This window comes from Terrapene carolina, unplaced genomic scaffold (assembly GCF_002925995.2).
Source record: "Terrapene carolina triunguis isolate 2854851 unplaced genomic scaffold, T_m_triunguis-2.0 Scaffold236, whole genome shotgun sequence".
NCBI classification, from domain to species: Eukaryota; Metazoa; Chordata; order Testudines; family Emydidae; genus Terrapene; species Terrapene triunguis.
In genome coordinates, this window is record NW_020664587.1 from 9,004,191 (window position 1) to 9,027,539 (window position 23,349).

Sequence of the window (23,349 nt, forward strand, 5' to 3'; positions counted from 1 at the left end):
GTTAGCATGAGCTCTGTGTTTAGAAAGCTCAGTGCTCACCTAGACATCACCTCCTAACTAGTTTAGCACAGGCTACAACTATAGTTTCTCTTCCTTCAATCAAATGTGCTTGTTAAAACAACACATGCTAAACCTTGTACCTTCCTCTTTGGCTTGACAACTGCTTTACCCCTGGAATACCATGGCAGAAAAGTACCAGCTGTGGGCTGAGCCCTTTGTAAACAAGGTTTAGAAACAGCCTGTGGGAAAGAGTTTGATCTAATTATCTACTCCTACGGTGGCACTAAAATTAGTTTAAGGATGTACAGTAACTTCCATTTGTCACAAACCTCTGAGAGCCTCCTCGGCTAGAAGGCCTAGTCTGCATCATCCATAGCCTGGCTCTGGGGAATCATCCACTGAGACTAGATGCCAGTTTCTCACACAGAATGAACACACGGAAACTCATGCCTATTAATTTTTAACAATAGCTGGGCAAATTCCTTTTAGGGTTTACTAATCTAAGGCCTGATCAAGAAGTTTAACTCCATTTTCCAGATTTTAAAAATCTATCTGAACAGCATGTAGCCCAATGGAGTCTGGCTGATGAGTGCTAATCCTAGGCCCCCTCATACAAAAATTTTAAACATGTAACACCCAACTATTTATTAGGGATGGGGCAGAGCTCCTTTCTCAGGTAAATCTCTATTACTAAAGAAGCTTCTTGCTCTCCTGTAGAAATAAAGGGGTTAATCTGTAAATAAAAGCTTTGTCACTGCATGACATGCCCCTGGCTAGCAGTGACTGAGTGCTGTGTGAATGCTCCCCTCTTTTCAGCTGGACCAACCTGTGACGAAGGCCACCCAGCTGCCTCTTACTCACTACCGGAGCTGTTACTTACAATGGCATGGGTTCCCTCTGTGAGGGGGCTGAGGTCTCGCCTTAAGGCTGGGGGTGGATTATTGTTAATGGTGTTTCACACCAGTGTGGTGGCTCTGCCTTAATTTTAAATTAATTAGCTTAGGGCTGTGGGGGTGGGAATGGAGCCCCACAGTGTTTATGGTCCTGGATAAATAATTTCTTTTTTGGGGGGGGTCCTCTGTCCTGCACTTGGGCCCTTGGGCAGGCCGGGAAGCTATAAACAGCAAAACCAACTTTAGTGCTTGGCCGCATCGGGGCAGGCTGCCTGTTTCCCCCCCCCCCCCAAGGCTGTATGGGGCGGGGGGGGCTCTCCCTAGGGCAAGGGGTGAAGCTGTGCTGTGCTAGCTCCTATGGCACCAGAGCCCCTGGGATTTCCCTGTCTGCTTCAGTTTCCTACCTTCCCCGTGTGGCCGCCAGGGGGCGCTAATCTCCTAGCTCAGCCCTGCCCGGCGGGGGCAGCGCCTCATGAATATTCATTACGTTATTATAATGAGGCTGTAGCGCTGAAGATCCTGCGGCTCCCGGAACCTTCCCGCTCGCTTCCGCCCAGGCAGCCGGACCCGAGTAGCTGGGACACGCGCCGGAAGTGGCGGGCCGGGGAAGAGGGAGGGTCCGGGCGGAGCCGCGGAGGTGAGGCTGCTCGGGGCCGGGGGTCGTTGAGGGGGTTTCGGGCTCCGCCCGCCCGCTGCTCACACGGGGCCTGGCGGGGCGGGGGCAGCGCGGCCCCCCCTTCCCTTCTCCCCCCCCCAGTGCCTCAGGGACAGGCTGGGAGCCGGGCGGGGGTGGGCGGGCAACTCCCCCGGGACGGGCCCCAGGCCCCTCAGCGACCCCCCCCCCACTGAGTGGGGCTGCGCCCCTCAGCCTCAGAGACCCCCGCCCCACTGACGGCCACTGCACCCCCCCAGTCCCAGAGAGACCCCCAGAGACCCCCCCAACCCCACTGAACCCCCAGAGACACCCCACGTTCACAGGGTGTATTTAATTTGAATAATGTGTACGAGGCTTTGTTGTTTCATTCATAAACAGTAACGATAAATAGCGTAATGCGCTAAACATTGCATGTGATCATGTCAGAGATGCATAAAAGAACTGGTGAATTGCCTGTTTCAAATGATTTGAACATTTACTTGGCCTGGGGTTATGATTGACACCCCCCCCCCTCCACACACACACACACCCACACTTTTTTCGGACTACTTTATGCACTGGCTTTAACCCTATTGGACCCCTGGGCACCTGCTCCTTTCGGCCATCCAACCCCCTGCCCAGCCTTCCCCAGACCCTCATCTCTCTAAGCTTCTCCAGATCTCCCAGACATCTCATAATGGCCCTTGCTCTTTACCCTCAGTGGTCTAACCTCCCTCAGGTTCCCTCCCCAGGGGCCAAACCTCCCTTACCCACCTGCTTCCCCCTGGCCTCGCCACCCCAGTCTCTCATCCCTCTCCATTATCTCCCAGATCTCCTCCCCAGCCATGCTCCCATCAGTGACCCCACAAAGCTGAGCCTGGCCGTGAGGAGGTGTTACAGGCTCCAGGGTCTTAAATAATTGTGCTTCCTGTGGTTTCTAAGCTTTCTGCCCAGGGATTTTTCTCTTGGGTTTGATATTATTATTTTTACTAGCTTGAGAACCCTCTACACTGACTTGACTTTGTGTCCCAAAATGAGATTGACCTCTGAATTATAACATCAACCGAAAGCCATCTTCATCCAGTGGAAAAATAAATTCCTCTGAACATCCACGTGCAGGAATCCCTGTCATATTGCAAGGGTGACCGTAATGCGTGTGTCTGAAAGTAACAGTCCTAGACAGGCTGAAAGAACTTCAAAGGCACTCAACATCTTATCAGCAAGAATCTGAATCTCCTCCCTTCAGTGGCGTAGCCCTGTGTATTGTGGTTATTTTCTGCAGCTGGTTTGGGCCTGTGGACAGGCTGAGATATTGCCTACTCCAGTGCCTGGAAGGGACTGGAGACTGTCCAGACTGGAAGGATAAAATGAGGTTTACTCCCCTGTCTTGGCATGGTCCCTCCATCTCGCTCAGGAGGTGGAAGGGGGGTTTCACATGATAGGCCCTCCCAGGTCTGAGAATTACTTGTCAACTTCAGTTTTCAATGCATAATATTCCTATAAACACGAATAAAGGGCACCGTCTTAACCTTTTCCTTTCTCTTTCTAGGAGGAGAAAGAAATGAGCTGACATGTCAGAAAACCATGTGTCTTCCCTGGCCTTTGGCCAGGCAGTGATTGGGCCACCTGGCTCGGGGAAGACCACTTACTGCTTTGGCATGCAGGAATTCATGTCCAAGATTGGGCGGAAGGTGGCTGTGGTGAATTTGGACCCAGCCAATGAAGGGACTCCCTATCAGTGTGCTGTGGACATCTCAGAGCTTATCACCCTGGCTGATGTGATGGATAATCTGAAGCTGGGGCCCAATGGCGGTTTGATCTATTGCATGGAGTACCTGGAAGCCAATTTTGACTGGCTGCAGGAAAAGCTGGCTAAACTCAAGGGTCATTACTTTTTGTTTGACTGCCCAGGGCAGGTAGAACTCTGCACCCACCATGGCGCATTGAAAAACGTCTTTGCACAGTTAGCTAAGTGGAACTTCAGGGTATGTTTTGGGTTTTATTATAGTAATAAGATGGTTCAGCTCCCGTAGCTCTCGCATGTTTGCTGAATCATGTTTAAAAGTGTTAAACGTCTTGCAGATAGGCCTTATGAATCTGTGGACTGTCTGTAATAATTAATGATATGCTTTTGCTGTGTATTGGTCCATTCAGCCAAGTATATCAAAGCACTTTACAAAGGTAGGAAAGTATTTTGTGGGGAACAAGGCACAAAGAGGACTTGCCCAAGGCCACCCAGCAAGTCAAAAGAATAGAATCCAGGGCTCTTCCCTCCCAGTCCTTTGTAGAAAGACACCAGGAGTAGAGCAAAGCTTACACATTTTAACCCAGTGAACGTTGTAGCTTGAGATAGGGAGGAATGTTTGTATGCCAGATTATTAGGGACCTGTAGGATTCTATCCCAAGAAATTCAAATGATCTTTCAAGATGTGTAACTCAGATCTCATTCAGTTAACAAAAATTGTGGTGCAAATTGTATTTTAATGTTTGATGCAAACATTTACATTAATTCAACATTCTTGTACATTGAAACACACAAGCCAGCAAATGAACAAGTGAAGGTTTCCATAATAAAACTAGCTTGCTCACATTACATATATCTCATACTTTGGATTACTGGCTAGACCATTAATGTATAACCAGTATACAGGACAATCAAGGAAGGTAAGGTAATTTTACTTGAGAACCTTATTTAGAATCTTAACTTTTGCATTTGTGTGTGTGTTCGAATAAACAAATGTGACGTTGCATTCACATAGTTTTTGTATTTAATTTTTATCCTTTTTTGGAAAAAGAAAAATCACTATAGAGTTGCGTAGTTGAGTTCTTGTGCAGGTCTCTAAGCTTCAGTACTCTATAGATACAGGAAAAAATGTAGCTGTTGACACAATTGAACTCTGTAATATGGAGCTATACATTTGTGCAATTTTGTAGTATGACAGGTAGTAACATAACTAAAATCCTAAACCAGTCTGTTTCATATGTATGAAAAATTATTAATCAAATTGTTTATAAATGTATTAACTCTTTCACAAACCACACTGACTGTTCATCCTACAGAAGTTTGATGTTCTAAAATTACTGTTGTTGAGTTATTTTGGGGGGTGAATTTTTCTATGGGAAAGGTAAAAAAATTGCATATAGTCCAGTAATTCAAAACTGGATTTAACACGGACTTCCATCACCTTTGGGCTGAGACCAAGCATGGAAAGTTTCATCCCCAAAGGAAAGAAATTCCAAGCAAGTGAATAGAGGGGCTGAAGTGGAAGAAGAGTTGCAACTTTAACAGTCTCTCTTGTTGTTGGTGAAAGTTTGGCACGTCTATAACATTTTTTCATTCTTAGATACTAAAGTACTTTATAAAAGTGGGTCAATATCATTATCCCCATTGTACAGATGAGGAAACTGAGTCATAGCAAAGTGATTTTCACAAGGTCATTCAGCAAATCAGTGACAAAGGTGGGAAAACAATCCAGGTCTTCCGACTCTTTGGTTAATATACTATACAGTGGATCATGTTTAGTGGTCACACGTATACAAATAAGTATATGAAACATCTAGGGAGAAGTTGGCTGACTTTTTTTTTTCTGCTTAGAACTGCTAAGGGCTGGATGCCTTTATCTTTCTCCTGTGTCACAGATTTGCCTTAGTGACTTCTGCATGTTTGCATAGGCAGATTCTGCCCTGCCTCTGATTTTGCACTATTTCTCTCTTGTTTCCATTTTGCAGTTGGCTGCAGTTCATTTGGTGGATTCTCACTACTGCACAGACCCTGGAAAGTTCATCTCAGTTCTTTGCACCTCCCTCTCAACCATGCTGCATGTGGAATTGCCCCACGTCAACGTCCTTTCTAAGATGGACCTGATAGAACAGTATGGCAAGCTGGGTAAGCGCCTTTGGGAAGGGGGCCTGGGTGGAAGGAAAATGAGGACCATGCAAAGGAGTTGTGGAGCTGACTCTTATCACAGAGAAACTAACCTCCTGATAATCAGCAACTTGGGGATGATGGAGAGGAAAAGTATATAACATCTCCCTGAGTTCTTGGTGAAATGTTCTGGCCTGTGCAGTTAGCTGTGTGCATGAGTACTCTCATAAGCACTTTCAAAGCCAGTCATTAAGAAAAAGGAGATCCTGAAGTGGCCCTAGGTTCCATTCACTGGCAGCACCCTAGACCTGTCTGTGCTTTCTTCTGCCTTTTCTGTTCCATCCAATCATCAGCTTCCTCTCTCTGCCATTTCACACAGGCTCACTGCTCTCGGGGCTAAATTCAGAGAGCTGAAGTGAGTCTAAGCTGGTGTAGCTTGCACCTTTGACATATATTTTAAACCAACTTAAACTCAGTGGGGCAAATTCAGCTGTGATGTGTGAGGTGGGGGTGTTCATTGTACATTGGCGGGTGGGTGCGAATCTGAACCTGTTGCAGTAACTTGTTTGCTGAGGTGTCTGGAAGTAGTTGCACCTGCCATCATTCTAGATGTGATTAGATTCACCTGCTCTCCCCTTTCCAGCCCCTGCCATCTGGAACAGCCTCACTCCATCTCTCCACCTCTCTTTACATCTCCTCTGAAGATGTATCTTCTCGCTCATCTTCACATCTCATTCCTTCCCTGCTCCATGTCACTTTGTATTTGACTCTAAAAGCAAACTGCAATATAGTTTGTGTGAGACGCTACACAAAATAGTCATATTGTACCTGTTGGGGAAACTCTCAGTGCTGGAGCCTCTCGTGCCAGTGGGATAGCTGGGGAGCTGACTGACTCAACCCTCTATGGGGGCAGAGACATGCTGTTCACCAGGCTTTGTTGCGTATTCTCATTTGATGGTAGGGTGGCATTGGAGCCTTTGAAGAGGGCGCTTGCCCTGCTAGCCACACAGAAGAGTTAATGTTGTCACAGAGCATGTTCAGATGGCAAAGAAAGGGGTGGGCCAGGACCCCCCACCTCCAAACCCATAGGAAAAATGCAGACCCTGGAAGCTAGTCCTGAAGCTGCTTCTCTTGTCTTTCCTTGTAGCCTTCAACCTGGATTATTACACCGAGGTTCTGGATCTCTCTTACCTAGTAGACCATTTAGCCACCGATCCATTCTTCAAGAACTACCGTCGCCTCAATGAGAAGTTGGTGGAGGTGATTGAGGACTACAGCCTGGTCTCCTTTGTTCCACTCAATGTCCAGGTAACCCAGCTTGAGGCGTGGGTGGGTTGGAAATGACAAGGAACGTTTTGCAGGTAGCTTTCTGATTCATTAACTGCCTAGATTAAGTTTGTGGGCTTCTAAAGGGAGCTCTATTCTCCCAATGAGCACTGTGAAAATAAAATCTCGTGTCACTGCCCATGGTTTTTTTTTTTCCCAGACTTTGGCTGTGTCGAGTAGAATAGTAATTTCACAGCTTGATTTCTGTAGCCTTGAATAAGCATATTTATATGGCTCTCATATTAAAAAAAACAACCCTGTATTACCCGTGCAGGTATAGGTATTAAGTCCAAGTTTATTGAGTGCCTTTGATAATGGTCTAGAAGAGGGCTTTGGGAGACTAATGAAACTCAAATGGCACTAAACTTAAAGGAATTGCAAACCCTGGTCAGGACACAGAAATAGAGAAGGGAGGTATAGAGAGTGAAAACTTGAGCAGAAAATAAAAAATGAGTCTCCTAGAAAAATACAGCTAATATATCAGAGTGGGGAGGGAATCCAAAATATCAGATACTCAGTAGTATGGAGAAAGCCAGGAGGCTATAATACTGAGAGAGACATAGGGGTGAAAATGGAGAGCAAATCAGGCCTGAATTTATAAATGCAGTGTGGCAGCAAAAATACAGCAAATGCAGTTTAGGGATGCATAGGCATTGTATCATGGAGCAGGGAATTAAGGATCCCCCTCTACACAGTTGGCTTGTAACTATATCTGGGGTTCTGCATTCATTGCTGGGCACTACATCACCTGAAATATGGCAATAAATTTGCAGCAAACGAAGAGCAACAAAAATAATGAGACAGGAGGAATAATTTTAGAAGGAAGGATTAAAAGGAGTTAATCCTTTGTTGACTAGAGTTGTTTAAGTGACAATAGGGGAAGATACAAATGTTTGGAGGGAGCGGGAGGAAGAGGAATTATTTCTATAGCATTTTGCCTGTTGAAAGCACTGTGCAGGCATTGGTATCACCCAGCACCACTTATAGGTTAAGTTTGTAGATATTGTTATCCCTATCTTATGGACAGACTGGGAAACTGAAGCACCGAGGGCCTGATGCAACTCTCATTGAAGTCAATGGAAAAACTCCCATTGACTTCTTTGGGCGCATAGGGTTGGACCTGGAGAGGGGAAGTAACTTGCCCAAGGCCACGCAGCAAGTCAGTGGCAAAGCCCAGTTTGCATCTTTGGACCTCTTGACCTTCAATCCTGCACTCGTTCCCCCAGATCACACTGCTTTGCAGCAAAACTCTCCTGACAGTGGGGTGTGGAAGGCTGTGGAGAACGCATCCCGTGACAGTGGTGGAAGCCTCATTACTTGGACTTTTAAAACTAGACTGAACAAATCCCTAATTATAGAGAATAGTTTTGTACTGGAAGGAGACAGTTCTTCAGGTCCCAAGATTGACACGTCTTTTTTCCCCTCTGATGTCTATGATACAGCACGTTACTTTCTTTAAAGTGTTTTCCGCCCATTAATCCTCATGCTCTGTGATGTAGGTCAGGGTAAGGGTCATTCACTGCATTTTAGAGATAGGGACGCTCAGGCAAGGTTAGGTTACTTGCAGGAGGGAGTCATTATTAGAGTTCTGACTGGAATTCAGGAGTTGCTGACATATAGTGCCCTGCTCTAGCCACTAAACCGCTTCCTGTAGATCACTGAAGTCTTCAGGGGAAATGGAGATTTTATTTCAAGTCTAGGCTGCAGAGCATCCTCAACGTAGGTCCAGAGCAACTGCCCTATTTAGGCCAGGTTCTCTTAAAGGATGGCCAAGTCCATCCGTTCTATTGTAAGCCCTTTGCTGCAGGGATCTGTCTGTTACGTTTTTTCTGTGAAACATTTGCTATGCGTTTGGGGGCTATTAAAATAACAGTTCATTAGTTCATGTTGGCATTTTGGCTGTTATGTGAGTCGAGCCAGCACCCAAGGGCTGGAATTCTGAGCCCTCGTATGCTGTTTCTCAAGTGAAAGAATACACAACGCAGCTGCTGCAATTTCCCCCATCTCGCTCTCTTTCCCCCCCCCCTCCCCCCCAAGAAGCCCTGAACCTCACATTCGCTGATGTTGGGAGCTGCGCACAGATCTCATTTCTTCATAAGAAAGAAATCACTTTCCAGGGAGAATTGTGAGGCTTTCCCTCTTCTCTCCCGAGGCTGAGCGTACGGCTATGGCATTGCACCCACCCCGGCTAGCTCAGGCTGCTTGGCTGTTTTTTCTTCTTAATGCTCTGTTAAATCTGCTGCTTCTCATTTTCACCCCCACCGTGTGTCACTCTTCCCAGGACAAGGAGAGTATGCGACGGGTGATGCAGGCAGTGGACAAAGCCAATGGCTACTCCTTCGGAGACTTGGAGCAGAGAAGCCTTGAAGTCCTGATGTCTGCAGCGGTGGGAGCTGATTTCCACTTCACATCGTATCCTTTCAGCTGCTCTTCTCTCCTGTATGGAGTCTTGAACTCGGATTTGTGGCTGTGGGGATTTCCTATAGGCCTGTCTTCTCAAGATCTGAATTCAGGCCAAGTTATTAGTACTGTTATCTGATGCTGTTTAATGGCATGTGTACAACGAGTTGTTAGGTCTCAACTCCAATCCTGTCGGACAAGTGTCCACATCAAACTCACCACAGCCACATTTGGCACTAATTGGGATCTTAATTGTGGGGATGTCACTGACTGCATCTCTGTAATTCATGCTCACTGGGCTCGTTCCTTCCACAGAGCGTCATTAATTAATTTGAATTAATGCCCACTTTGTTTGGAGCTTGTTTGGACCAGCAAGAACTACAAATGCATTTGAACGTTTCATCTTCTTACCAGTGCTGCTAGTTCCCATGTTAGCTTTCAGGCTAATGTTGAAGTCTATTCTCCGATGAGAAAGTTAGAGCTCCTCTGTCTCATAGGGTGCTTTGAACACCAGTCCTCCTTGCTGTCTTGTTTTCCTTGATTCCTGGATCATCAGTACACTTGCAGTCCAGGAGAAGTATGTGCAGCCTCAGGAGAAAACCGTGGAACAGGAAGCAATGGAAATATAGTGCTCCTGTATCTTTCAGCAGGCTCGTAGTGGAAGGAGCTCCCTTCCTGTTTTAAATGTGTCTCACCTCTTCCCATCAGGAGCATAAGGGACCCTCTGTGTAGTTTGACTCGGACCCGGTACTTTCTGGGCAGAAGGCCAGCTGTTAGGTTCCCTCTTTGTATGAATGCAGTCCTGCGTCTGGATCCCGCTGTGTACGAGCTATGTTTTTCTGGGTGACAATGAGATCAGGACCTCCATAGCTGAGTGCAGGACAAATTCAAGATCTCCTTACAGGAACCAGAGGGAATCTTCACCTGATCCGGGACGTCAGCAGCAGAAGAAAACAATCTCTCTGTACAGCAGACAAGACATAGGTGCCCACTTTTGCCAAGTCTCATCCCTCACCACCATGACCAAGGCTATGTCTCAAGTGAAAGACAAATCAGCATCTACTGCAGTGAATGAATGGAGCTCCTTCTTGTGGTATGAATTCTCCATGTATTGAATGGGACCTCTGTGCATTCTCACAGTGAGGGGTATCCACTCCTTAGAGAGCCAGCCACCTGTCCGTTCATCCCTGGGGGGAGGAGAGGTGTGAGGGTTTTTGTTTGTTTTTAATTATCAGCTCTTTCTTAACAAAAACACTTCTCCACCCCTTAGTTTCACCTGTACTTCTGAGTTTGCTACGAACTCCCCTGAAGTGGAGAAAATAAAATAAAATGCAACAGTGCTGCAAAGCATGAGGGACAAGAAGAGCTGTGAATAGGTTCCTTATTGCAGCTGCAGACGCTGCCACGTGTTTCTGTTAAAATCACTCTAGTCTCTGTTGTTTCCTTCTGTGACCTACCTGGAAGCAGAACAAGTATCTGCTCGGGATGGGGTGGAGGAAAGGAGGTCACTTCTTGTGCACTCTGTTCCAGTGGAGAAATTCTGTCTCTCTGCCCTGCATGATGAAACACTGCCAATGTTCTGTTGTGAGCTCCTGAAAGCTTTTCCCAAACTGTACTAACAGGAGTGTTCGTAGGCTTATGACGGGGGAAGAGCCTGTGTGGTTCAGCGGAAGAATGTAGCTCCACAAAGGTTGTAGCAAACCATAGAAGTTAGGTCTTTCCTTGTCTCTACTAGGTCCTTTACTATATCCTTCCTTTGCTATATCCCTCCATCTTTGTGGGATTGTTCCCTACAATTGATTGTCCAGTGCTTTACCCACTCGAGTTTTAAACGTCCCAAGCAACGGTGTGTCCACTACTTCCCTGAGGGAACCCTGAATAATTCTGCTCCTAGTTGCTGTTTACATCTTTGGATACTGAGAGACAGTTATGAGGCTAGTTAACTGCTGGTGTAAACACACCTCTCTCTGCTAGAATGGCATCTAATGATCTGAATCTGCCCTGAAGGCGGCTGCTTGAGACAGGTACATGTTGTTTTTTAAACTGATCATACCTGGCAATTAGCTTGTAATATTCAAAGCAATTTACACATGTGTTAATCCAAACAGCACCCTGGTGAGGCTCTTGAACAAGTTTTTATTCATAATGATTTACAGATGGCAAAACTGAGACACCAAAAGGTTAAGAGACTTAAAACCACAGAGGGCTTAAGTGGCAGAGCCAAAATTTTAATGTTCAGCAGTTCCTGGCTCCCAGTCCTGTGCTCAGACCAAGTTTTCCATCCCTTTTCGGCTGAAATATTGTAAAGAATAATATAGTTGCTTCTTGCTGTAGAATTTAGCAGGAGAGTTTCCCTCTCTTCCCCTATACCCTCCCCAATTGTAGACTAACGGTTAATAGAGAATATAAACGTGAGTGGTACTAAAGACTCACGGTAGAAGAGTGAGATCTGCATTTTCCTACATCTTATGGTGTCGTGGCCGTGGCTCAGAGAAGGAAACTTTCTACTATGTTGTTTGTTGGTGACGGAATGGGGATGCACATGACACACACACGGTTGGGTTGCCTCATATCAATCAAGTCATGAAGGCCACTCTGGAGTTTAGAATTGAAAAACCAAAGATCTGTCTGCTCTGTATGTTCAAAGTTTTCATGGCACTTTTTATAAGAGTAGGGTCATGCCTGCATTAAGCAGTGGGTGTTGTGCCTGCTGTTGGTATTCTCTACCACAGTGGTAGCTACATTTCAGTGATTATGTATATAGATTGAAGTGCTGTCTAATCATGTATTTAGATTGATACTCCCTCCTTGACTCACCCTGTTGCATGTAGGTATTGTAATCCATGTGGGATATAAACTTACCTGCTCTTCTGTTAGCCGTACAGTCGCTTGAGAGGGTGTTCGGAATGTGTTCAATCTTAAATGTGAATTTTACAGCTTGGAGAAATGTAGTGCTTTAAGAGGGCATTGTTAGGTCAAATTTGATATAAAATTGAAGACCAATAGAAACATTTCTATGTGGTTTGGCTTTTTTCAGTTTCCAAGGCAGAAGTACTTTTTTAAATTCACCTGTAGTGTTTGCCATTGCAGCACTATGCTAGTGCAGGAGAATGCAGAGTGTGAAACTGAGTAGTCCCTTTTCTTTTTCCAGGCAGAGAGAAATGCAAAAAACAAACAATATCAGTAGTGAAAAGTAAATGTTCAGAGTTCCAGCATTAAGCTATTCTTAGTAATAGGTCAGGAAATCCATTTCTAAGTCCCTCTAAATTTTAACCTTTTCAGTTTCTCTAATGTGAAGACACCTTGATAGCTGGAAGTATCTTCCTTTACTATTTTACTTCCCACTTTCTCTCCATTTCGTTCTGGCTAATGGTAGAAGTTGCTCTCTGTGCTATCTCGTCACTTCGGAACCTTAAAACCAAGTGTAGTGTGGAAATTCTGTCCCTGTGCTAGGAGGGTTTAGGACCCGGGGAGATGGAAGGAGCATAACCAGATGAAAGCAATGTCTCACTTGGGTATCAGAATTTCCTCGTTATGCGAACCCACAGAGATCATAGAGGAGAGAAGATAGCAATTGCCTGATCAGCAAACACAAGGCAGCAGACCACCGCGTATGGTAACAGACCCCTACGAAAGTAATAACGAGGCCTCTCCTGTTCGTGAACTAGGTGAGTCAGACAGAGTAATATAATTGTACCTCTGTATGAATTACTGCTGCTTAGTTATACGGTAGCTGTAAGTGTTGATATTACAACTGGCTTGACGTAATGGGACGATTGCTCCACTGAAAAACCCACAGGGAAATGTTGCTGTCTGCATCTCTCAGTGCAAGTGTTGCCTATTGGACACTCAGGCCCCAATGTACCTGCTGATACCCACATATTCGATGACAGACTCAACATGGGTGAAGAAGAAAAATGAAATGCAGGGTGTAGAAATGCAGTGGGACCAATTCCATTCCTGTTGATAACTGTTCCTCTCTGCTCAGTGGCCTTGAAATGGAGCTGGAAATGGAGAGCCTTAAAACTGAGGTGGTAGAAAAGTTGGTGATATAAGTGGGTTTACACCCACTGTGTTTATACATCCTGCATGGCTGTGTATCTGGGAGTTCCCAGAAGCAGGGAAGGGTTATGTTTTGGAGCATGCCTCTGGTTAACAAAGACATCATGTGGGGGTAAAGGACAGTAGTTATTTCTGAAATGTGAGTTAAATGCATGGCAAGCTTATGTGGCTCTGAAAGTCTCATGGAGCAGAGCTGATCTATCTGCAGGACTCCCCAACTCCCAATTGTAAGTCACTGCTTGAATCAGAAGCAGCAAATTCCTTCTGTTCCTCCACCTCTTTCCCGCAACCTCGCTTGGCCACATACCTCCAAGTTAGATATTTGTCGACAAATGACTCAGGCTAACCTTCTGCTGACACCAATGTGTGAAATAGCCGCACTCCTGGAACACCCAGGAGCCAAAGCCTCATTCCCGCTTCCCTGATTCATTTTCATTTCGGAGGGATCTCCAAAGCAGAGCTGGTCTGGGTATGTTTAGCAGTTAACTCTTGTAGAGAGCTTTCAGCCTTGAAATGCTCCATTGACCTGAAGTGAGAGCCTGGAATCCAGCTGGGATTTTTAATCCATTCTCCAGGAAGTGATTAAATATAGTGAGGGGTTTTCTTTTTTTTTAAATTATATTTGTTGGATGACATCTCACTGAGGCACAGTGTGTGTTCTCGCTCTTCCCCTTTCCTAAGGGGCATAGTAAAGTTTGACCCACCCTGAAATGGTGACTAGTATTTCTTACTATTCATGAAGATATCTTTTTATTCCAGTCACTTTATTACCTGTAGCTCTGGGTCTGTGACCGTAGGGGAAGAGGCAGGGAGTGGAGGGTGAAGTGAGTACAGCGGCACAGGATCACACTGACTAGAGGGGGCAAAGCCCTGTTGATTCGTGGAGCTCATGAGCCCCAGTAAGGACAGGATCTAGTTCCCTGGATGGACTCTTAAGCATTCTAAGCACTGCATTTTATGGCACTATATTGTTTTGTTGGGTGTTTGGTTGTTGGCCCCTCCCTCTCTCCCACTTGGTTTTCCAGTAGGATCCGGGAAGGATTTGAATCACAGGCTCATACGCATATTTTGAAGAGCTCTGAGAGCAGAGGTAGAGGAATCTGTAGAAGGAGGGGCTGTAATGATCAGTCACAATACGCCCATGACTGCTTATGGTGTGGATGAGGGTCTCTGTTAAAGTTTGAGGTTTGCCCTATAATTAGTCTTTGGGTACGTCTATACTTACCTCCCGGTCCGGCGGTAAGCAATCAATCTTCTGGGATCGATTTATCGCGTCTTGTCTAGACGCAATAAATCAATCCCGGATCGATCCCGGAAGTGCTCGCCGTCGACGCCGGTACTCCTGCTCCGCGAGAGGAGTACGCGGAGTCGACGGGGGAGCCTGCCTGCCGCGTTTGGACCCGCGGTAAGTTCGAACTAAGGTACTTCGACTTCAGCTACGTTATTAACGTAGCTGAAGTTGCGTATCTTAGTTCGAAGTGGGGGGTTAGTGTGGACCAGGCCTTAGTAGAGGGTTTGCCAAACTTCTAGGGAACAGCAATCGGTCGGCTGCTTGATTTGGAGGAACCATAGTCTTGGTATCCGAGATCTCCTTCCCTAAGGGAGGAGCAAGAAGGCGGTAAGTTGAGAGGGTCATTTACAGCCAGGATGCCCTCTTCTTATACCTGCTCCAAACCCCCTTATCAGCACTTACATCGGTAAGAACTCGGAGGGTTTCAGTCTTCAGCAAAAGGCAAACAACGCTTAGTTGTCAGAAAGGTTTATTTACAATGAAGCTCTATAAATAATACACAGCTTTTCAAGATCTTGGCCCACACGTGTTTGCAGATCTTATTGCCCTTGTTTGGGTCTCCTGTGTGCAAGTGATAACAAGGTCCAGCCAGCCAGCATGCTATGCTGGGACATGCGCTGTACAAGACAGCCCTCATTTGCTTCACCATCCTGAGAGTCAGACAGGTTGCATCTTTCTTCTTCGCTTTCCAAACTATGGGGGTAAAGCTAATTCTCTCCTTGGAGATATGCCCTGGTGCTGCGGAGCACAGATTACCACCTGTATCATCCTCTGCTTGCTCTATAAGAGTCCGTCTTCCATATTATCCCACAGCCTTTAAACAATGATGGAGGTTCTGAGATGTGTTCTCATCTTGTAGGACTATGCAATCAGCTACGTGCTGTGAGAGCAGAGAGGTTCGCACCATTGTTCAGTGCCCCTTTCCTTGCCCTCTGCCGGCGTCTCTCCAGTTATCTTTGAAGATGAACGAGGGCAGCTTCTCAGCATCAGTAAGTCTGAGTGACTGTTGCCCAAGTGGATGCCAGACGGGGAATAGCAGAGTCATACTGACCATCACTCGAGGGCACCTCTGCCAGGGCATTGTCATAGACTGGGGATGTGGAGGGAGCTGGGATAGCAGAGGCCAAGCTGCTGTAAGAGACCGAAGAGCCTCTCGGGAACTGGGGGTTGGAGCTGGACTGAGTAGCAGGACTGATAGAGTTGCTGGTGAGGGACCACAGGCTGGAATACTGACTGTAAAGTGAAAAGAGAGTTACCATCATGGCTTATCTCACTCACTTCCAGGAGTGCCGCCTTATTCTGATACACTTCTCCATGCTCAAAGTCACTCAGCTTTGTGGAAACAGGATGGGACTAGAGGGCTTGTGAGTGCACTTACAGCCCATCTGTAACTGCATCACAGTCTTGTCAGGAGACGGGTTAAAATGTGCAATATGGGCAGAACATAGCTGTGTTGTCACTAGGTCATGTAACCCCTCTGGAGACATGCCTAAGGCTGATGGCACAGATATAACATGGTTAGGGTCCATCCACACTACACATTTTAACTAGGCCCTTGATGAGGTAGTTCTTGTAGAGGAGACAAGCCCCTTCAGGGTGGGGGGTGCCCCTCCTGCAAAACTCCCTCCTCACATCTTTGGCAGTGGAGAGCAGGGAGCTCATCTCCTGCCTTTGTCCTTCCCTACAAGGCAAATTCCAGGTGGGGAGAAAAAAATTGTACCTCCCTAGGAACAGGCTGAGAGCTTAGCTTGCAACTTACCTGCTTTCTTGATTCTCCGTTCACCTGGTGCTCACTCCCCTAAATGCTGCGCAAACCTACCCCTGCAGACACAGCCCTGCTTGATTCAGCACCCCCAATTTCTGCATTGCTACCCGCTCTACGTGCACCACTCCATGCTACTCAAGCCATGAGCCCTCTTCCACCTATAAGTAAACCTCGGCCAATCTCTCCTGAATACCCGCCTCCCTCGATCACTGCCGTCCCCCAGGCACTGCCCAAGCTCCTCGGCTCTGAGCTGTCAGGCTTATTCTAACCCTAAACGTATAGAGAGGACAATCTGCTGAGTGTCCTGATACATGTAATGCTCAGCTAAGGACTAAACTAAGACCCCATGTTCCCCCCTCCATGTGGTTAAAATTGGGCTGCGAAACCAGCTCCTAGACCAGCTACCACTGGATATTTAACCCCACTTAGCTCCCTTCATTCTTTAGTCTAGGGATAAAAGCGCTCTCCTTCATTAAAGAAAGTATCCGCGTCTGTGCCGTACCTTGTGGGAGAGGCAGTGCTGGGTAGAACCCCCATAGAGCTGGAGAGACTCAGGCCAGGCCAGCTGTCAGGGGCAGGCACCAGGGAGAGGCCAGTGGAGTTATCTACATAATTCGCTAAAGCAAAAATAGATTATTTGGATGTAGAGCAAACGGTGAGACACAATAATCGTCGCAACTTACATTTATAAAGAGGAAGGATAGCCTAGTGGCTAGAGCACTAGCCTGGGACTCAGGAGACTTGGGTTAAATTCCTTGCTCTGCCACAGACTTCCCGTGTGACCTTTGGCAAGTCACTTAGCCTCTGTGTACCTCAGTTCCCCATCTGTGAACTGGGGCTAATTGCACTTCCCGAGTTGGGAGGATAAATACACTAAATATTGTGGGGTGCTCATCTGCTACAGTAATAGATGCCAGATAAGTACCATAGACAGAGATTAAAAGAGAAAGTTTTGTCTAAGCCCTTTACAAATTCTATATAGAAAGACTCCCCCCAGTACTGAACTCCAGCCTGGGTGGAGCGTAGCAGCCTGATTCTGTTTGGCACTGGACAGGACTCCATGGAGCAGGCCTGGGTGCTCACTCTCACCAGTGGAGATGGGCCTTTCTCCCCTGAGGGTATCCACGAGTGAAGGCAGCAATGAGGGGTCTGATATCCAGCGGGTGCTCAGCACCCACAGCTCCAGCTGAAGTCAGTTAGAGCTGTTGGGGCTCAGCACCTCTGAAAAGCTGACCCTAAGGGAACCATTTAATAATATGCTCCATCTGTTTAGAGGACACTTCTCCCTCCCCCTGCCCTGCTCTCTGCATTGAGTCGCTGCAGCGAACTTTACAGGCAGCCCAAGTCCTGGGCCAGTCCGGAGTTGGGAAGATGAATGTGGCTGGGGTGTCCTTACTTGGTGAGGCGTTGATCTGGCTGTATGGGCTCGGATAAGGTGAGGCCCTCTGGTTCCGCAGGCCGGAGTGTGTCTCGCAGTATGAGCTGTGGCCAGATGAGAGGCCAGGACTGCCTGAGAACGAAGACTGGGCAGGAGAGGAACAGAAAGAACTGGTGCCTGGCAGAAACCAACCCCCAACTGCGAAAGAAAAATAGTTAAAGGTAACTCAGGGCTCCTTAGGCAGCTACCCTGTCAGAGGTCTGTCCAATGGCATGGCACAGAGCTGGACTAGAAACGAGCAATGTCAGAAATACAAAACCATGGAACCAAGGGGAGCATTTTCAGAAGTTCCTAAGTCATGTAGTAGCCTGCGTCTAATTGGTTTTCAATTGGACTTGGGAGCCAAGGTCACTTCGCTGCTTTTGAAAATGCTACCCAGAGTCTCCAAAATGTCCAGGAAAGGAACAACGGTGGCATTATTTTAAATGGTAGGTCTCTAACTTTTGGGCTTGTTGCGAGAGACAGACCCCAAATCAGATACCTGTTATAGGCCAGCATTGGGTATCTGAGCCTGAGAGAATTTCACATCTCAACAAAGCGAGGTCCTATTGGCTTCATTTGCAGATCATACAAACCATGGACTCTGCATCCCGGCCTGAACCTGTTTCCAGTACAGCAGTGAGGGGCTAAGGAACCCGAGAAAGTGTTGTAAACGCTGGTAGGGTCTGGTCCTGTGAGTGTCCTGAGCACCCACTGACTCCAGGGAGAGTTGGGGCACTCAGGCCCGGCTCCTCAAAGGTTTTTAGACTCCTAACATCTATTGAAATGAGTTAGGAATCTAAATACACTTGGGGGGATCTAGGCCTCAGTGCTCTTCAGGATTGGGCCTTTCGTGTGTTCAGGTCCTAGTGTCCCAGAGATCAGTCAGAAAAGAGGAAGTCTCACGCTGTGAACAGCCAGCCTGATGAGCTTCATTGCTGGGGTCGAGAATGTCTTTGGACTCGCACCTACATGGAGAATACAGAGAGGGAATAAAGTCTCCAGTTAATAACCAACGTCCGGCATTCATTAAATACAGTTCATTTACAGGGTCCCTTTACAGTAGTGCCACAACACCCAGGTGCCATCCTGACTCTCGGCTGCTTTAGGGGGAGGGGGCTGGGTGGTCAGAGCGGGGGAGTGAGGTGGGACCTCTGGGCTCTGCCACTGAGGTACTGGTGTGGTCTTGAGTGAGGTTTTATCCTGTGCTTCAGTTTTCCCATCTGTACAATGGGGACAGTTGCTCACAAGGGCATTGTGAAGCTTAAGTCATTCCCATTTATGATCACACTTAGATGAAAGGAGCCCAAGAGGGGCAAAGCACTGCTAATGATTCAGGCAAGCCGGCCTCGGTCTCCCTCAGCCAGCACTCACCTCTCCTTGGCATCCAGGAAGGCTTTTGCAAAGGGATTGTGTTTAATTTTCAAGGCAGTGATCTGAAATGACAGAAGACGGCTGCAGTTCGGCTTTCTTAAATAGAAACCTTTAGCCACTCCTGACCCTTCTTCATATCTCCAACACCCCTCCAAATCCTACACTGGTATCAAATTGCAATTAACTCCACTGACGTTAAGCAAATTACAATGGCTCTACATTTGTGTAACAGAGTAGAATTTGACCCTTTTGCTGTTGTTTCAAGGTGCTTCTCATGAATGCCTAAAATCCACTTGTCTTCGCTCCTTGGAAGCATGAAATGGGAATCTTTCTAACTTTCCTCCCTCTTATTTACATGTTCGTTTATAGGGTTGCTCATGAATGGTGCATGCCTGCTCGTGGTTTTTATTTTTTAATAAGCACTTGTCTAACCGCTTCTCATATTGAAGCTGCTAACAAAATACCCCCCCCCCCCCCCCCGAGATTCAGAGCTGTCCTGGTTTTACAAGTGGGGATGCTGAAACACACAGAGGAGTCAACTTGCCAAGTGAACCAGTGTCAGAGCCAGGATTAGAATGCTCAGATTTGTTGCCACATGCTCTACCCATTAGACAACGCTGCCTCACTAGCCATTTTACACTAAAAACAGAAGAGAAGCAGCATTTTTTTCCCCAGGGAAGGCAAAGCAGGGCATCACATTAAGAACCAAATTCCACCCAGCCTTACATCCCAGGGAATACCACTGAAATAATAGGGTTGTAAATCAGGGCTGGATTTGGCTCTAATTCTTATGTGGACTTCAGCTGTGACTGCACAAGGTGTGAACTTTCCAGCCTTTCCCGAGGTGCAGAGCTGGCTTTCAGTAGCAGAGACCTAAAATGCCTTCGTTTCCAGCAGCTTCCATGCCTAGGTTTAGCATTTCACTTCCCCCGAGCTCCCAGGTCTAAGGGATTGTTCTCTGTGTCACGTGCTTGTCCCTGTTGCCATGACCGTCAGTGAGAATGCTCCCATTGGCTTGGGGAGCAGCGCGTGAGTGTAAGAGACAAACAGATGTTTGATTTCTCCCAGGCCCTGCCCTGTGAACCAGGTCTCTGCGTGGTTGGGGGAGAGGAATGAAGGGCTGGGGGAGTCGCTTTATGATCTACACACCATAAAGGAAAGTGGATTCCAAGTGACGTGCAGTGTATTGGATCTGCCCAAGGGAGGAGGGCATGCCCTTGGAGACAGGTGATGGTGGGAACAGAACGTGGACACTGAAAGGAAACAGTGCATTGTGCTGGAAAGTATTGGAAGGGTTCCAGTTGGATACGTTCTTCACTTTGTCTTGAAATGTTGTGCTGTTAAACAGCTGCCTGGTTCCATCTCAGAGGTGACCACAGCACGGTTGCAGGGGAAGTGGTCCACGTGCCTCTGATCTATAGGGCTGTGCCTTTCATGATTAAAAACCCCAAGCGCACTCTTATCTGCAGGACATAGTTATCCGACTTACCTCCTCGTTCTGATAGGCAGTGACGGCAATAAACTGGGTCTCCGGGAAAGCAAAGCTGCTGATCGCTTTCTGAGGCCCCCCGACCTTCACGATGTGGACGCGGGGCTCGTACTTGTGGAGGGAGTTCAGCATGATCTGAGGGACAGAACAAACACGCTAAACAGTGGCCTTCAGGCTCAGCTTCATCAGCGGAGGACCTGATCTTTCAGGGTGCCAGAAAAGCAGTCAGTATGCAGGCCGGAGCCGTGCACCCCGTGCCTGCAGTATCTCCTCCACTCTGTCCTGCAGGTGCATGGATAATGGGATACGATAGGGCCATGGCCACCTTGGTGTAACCACATGGCTATTCTCTAAGCTAGGCTCCTGCACTGCGCTCAGTGAGTTACTGGAGCATGTATTTGCTCAGGGCAAACTAGTGGCATCTTTGGGCCACTAACTGAAAGTCCAGCTTGTCCACTGGAAGCTCTGGAGAATGACTGCACAAGCCAATGCTGCTGCTCCAGCGTTACCAATACTTTCCATGGCATAAGGGAAATAGAAACTTCACTTGCTGTCTTGGGCAGGTATCCTAGAGCTCTCCCGATGGCTGTAAGATCGGCTATCCCCCTTGCCCTCCCCCTCCCTGTGAACCCCTTCCAGAGTTACCTGCCCCCCTCCATTCATCTTGTTGGAGAGCTTGACTTTGCTGAAGGTGACGGTGGCTTTCATCCAGTAAGCCCCAAAATTGGGGGATTTGGGATGGATGTAGACGCAGCTCGGGCTCTGGGGCTCAGGCTTGCCGCCAGGAATCCACTCCCCGTTGACATACTTCCAGCGGTTCCCATCTGCAGCCACAAAGTCCAGGAGGAGAGAGTACATGGAATTGGGGTCCAGGCCCGAGATGATGACCTTCAGCACTGGGAACATTCTCCTACGCAGGGGATAGGAGGAGGAGACGGTTAGTTGTTTGCTTCTCCTTTATTGGCTGCTTTGCTCCTCTCAGCTGTCGTTGCAAACTCACTTCTGCCGCAGGTTTAATTACAGCGCTGGTCTCTCTCCCGCCACCTTAACAAGTGTAGTTCTTAACCTTTCACCTGTATCACAGACCTTCTCCCCACAGTGGCACTGGCATGCCGTAGGCATCCCTACTGTCCTGCTCCCTGGAATGTGTCTGCTGCTCACCTTCCTATGCATGGAGCACAGCCTGCTCCTTGTGACCCTGAGCAGTGCCCAAGCTTCTCGGGGTGTCGGTGTGAATGAGAGGCAGGGGGAAGTAGCTGGAGCCTTTGAACCTGTCTCCCCAGTAACTCGCGTGCCACGTCAGTGTTCCAACAGGCCTGCCTGGCCGTGCTAGAACGTGATTGGGTGTTGCCTATGCAGACGGGGCTACAGCACAGGACCATAACTTGGGGGTGACAAAGGTTAGGCCCAGCTCCCCAGGCAAGAGTAAACCTTGTCTCGACCCCTGGCAGAGTGAACCTTGCTGTGTTGCTAGGGCCAGAGTCTGGGTGAATTGGTACAAATGGCCTGGAAAGGCCGGGGATGCCAGAAGTAACAGCCGTTACCAGGAAGGTTTAAGTAAGGGCAGCACCTTCTTTTTCATTTTAATATAAATGGATCTGTTTGCTGTCAGTTTTCTTTCTTTTCAAACAGAACAGACCAGTCTGTCCCATTCCCGTAACAGGGAGGGGAAACTAATGACCCTTTTAAATTCACCTCCCATCAGATCAAAGTGATCAGTCTGTTCTCGTTTCCCTCGATCAGTCTTGGGGTGGGGGTGGGGAAGACACCTCAGTTTGTAAATTCGGAGTCCTCGCCGCCCGACTACATAACTGTCCAAGCAATGGAATCCATCAGAGCCATCTTCTCTGCAACAGCTCTCTGTCTCCGTCTAGCCCAGGTGAAATTCAGCCTTGTGCCGAGGGCCAGCACAAAGACTTTGCTATTTACAGCCCAGGTAAAGCGTAAGTCCCTGATGGGGAATTTGTACAAATCAGACTAATGTAGCTATGCAGCTCTACTAAAGCCCTATGGATTTAAAATAAGGTGCTTCCTAGACCTTGGCCCCTACCCCCTAATGTGGGGGGAGAGAGACCTCCCCTCCCAGCCCCCCATGTCTGGTGATCCTGCCACAAGGAGCTCAGAGCCACAAAACAACCAGTGGTGGCTTCCTGGAGACAAAGCGTGAGCACCCTGCTGCAAAGAGCAGCATAAATGGGGGCTAGGAGGTGAACAGGGTCCTGGTGGATCAGTGGTATCTGGGGCCTGGAGGCACTGGTGATGGGCATCTTAAAGATACTTAAGGGAGGGAGCTAGAGGGGTGGAAGGAGAGGGTACCTCCGGACAGCTCAGAGGAGGGGTAGAAAGAATTCTTTGCACTCACCGGCCAGTTTTGGTGACTATCATCTCATTGGTGAGCTCCTTAAAGTTCATCCACAGCTCTTTCTCTTCCAGCACCACCCTGATCTCCCTCTCCGAGGCATCCTCTTTCTCGGGGCCCATTTCCAACTCGCTCTCCACCGCGCTGAAGACATGGTCCAGCCACTGGTGGCTGGGGACTGAGCTCATGGTGTCTGGCTTCCCCGCTGCCTCACTCTGGGAATCCCACAGCAAAGCCCTGGAGCCCAGCACCTAGCATCAGGCCCAGACCTTTTTGTCATTGGGACTCACTGGGGAGGGGGTGGAGACCCTTCTGGGATTTTAAACCCCCCACCCCCCTCAGCAGGACACGTGGAGGCTGGGGGGAAGGATTCCTTTCTCATTGGCTAAAAAGAGCTAGCAGGTGCCCCCTCCCAGAGAGGTGAGGCGGTGATTGGCCAGCCTGGGGATGGAGGGGAGGGGGAGGTATGGCTGG

At 47.8% G+C, this 23,349-nt stretch overlaps 2 protein-coding genes across 2 annotated transcripts; one reads left to right on the forward strand and one right to left on the reverse strand.

Annotated features, from left to right (window-relative positions):
- Positions 1-1,445: 1,445 nt before the first annotated feature.
- On the forward strand, positions 1,446-12,061 carry GPN2 (GPN-loop GTPase 2). The gene is made up of 6 exons (XM_024203367.2): positions 1,446-1,530; positions 3,077-3,512; positions 5,257-5,413; positions 6,540-6,700; positions 9,000-9,130; positions 9,675-12,061. Exons 2-6 carry the CDS (start codon positions 3,099-3,101, stop codon positions 9,745-9,747), a joined length of 936 nt encoding a protein of 311 aa, XP_024059135.1. The 5' UTR covers positions 1,446-1,530; positions 3,077-3,098; the 3' UTR covers positions 9,748-12,061.
- Positions 12,062-15,457: 3,396 nt separating this feature from the next.
- LOC112108987 (T-box transcription factor T-A-like) lies at positions 15,458-23,063 on the reverse strand. The gene is made up of 8 exons (XM_024203325.2): positions 22,879-23,063; positions 21,162-21,426; positions 20,517-20,651; positions 19,028-19,089; positions 18,560-18,621; positions 17,633-17,812; positions 16,739-16,853; positions 15,458-15,704 (listed from the first exon to the last, which is right to left on the reverse strand). The coding sequence occupies exons 1-8, from the start codon at positions 23,061-23,063 to the stop codon at positions 15,458-15,460; spliced, it is 1,251 nt and encodes a 416-aa protein (XP_024059093.2).
- Positions 23,064-23,349: the final 286 nt, after the last annotated feature.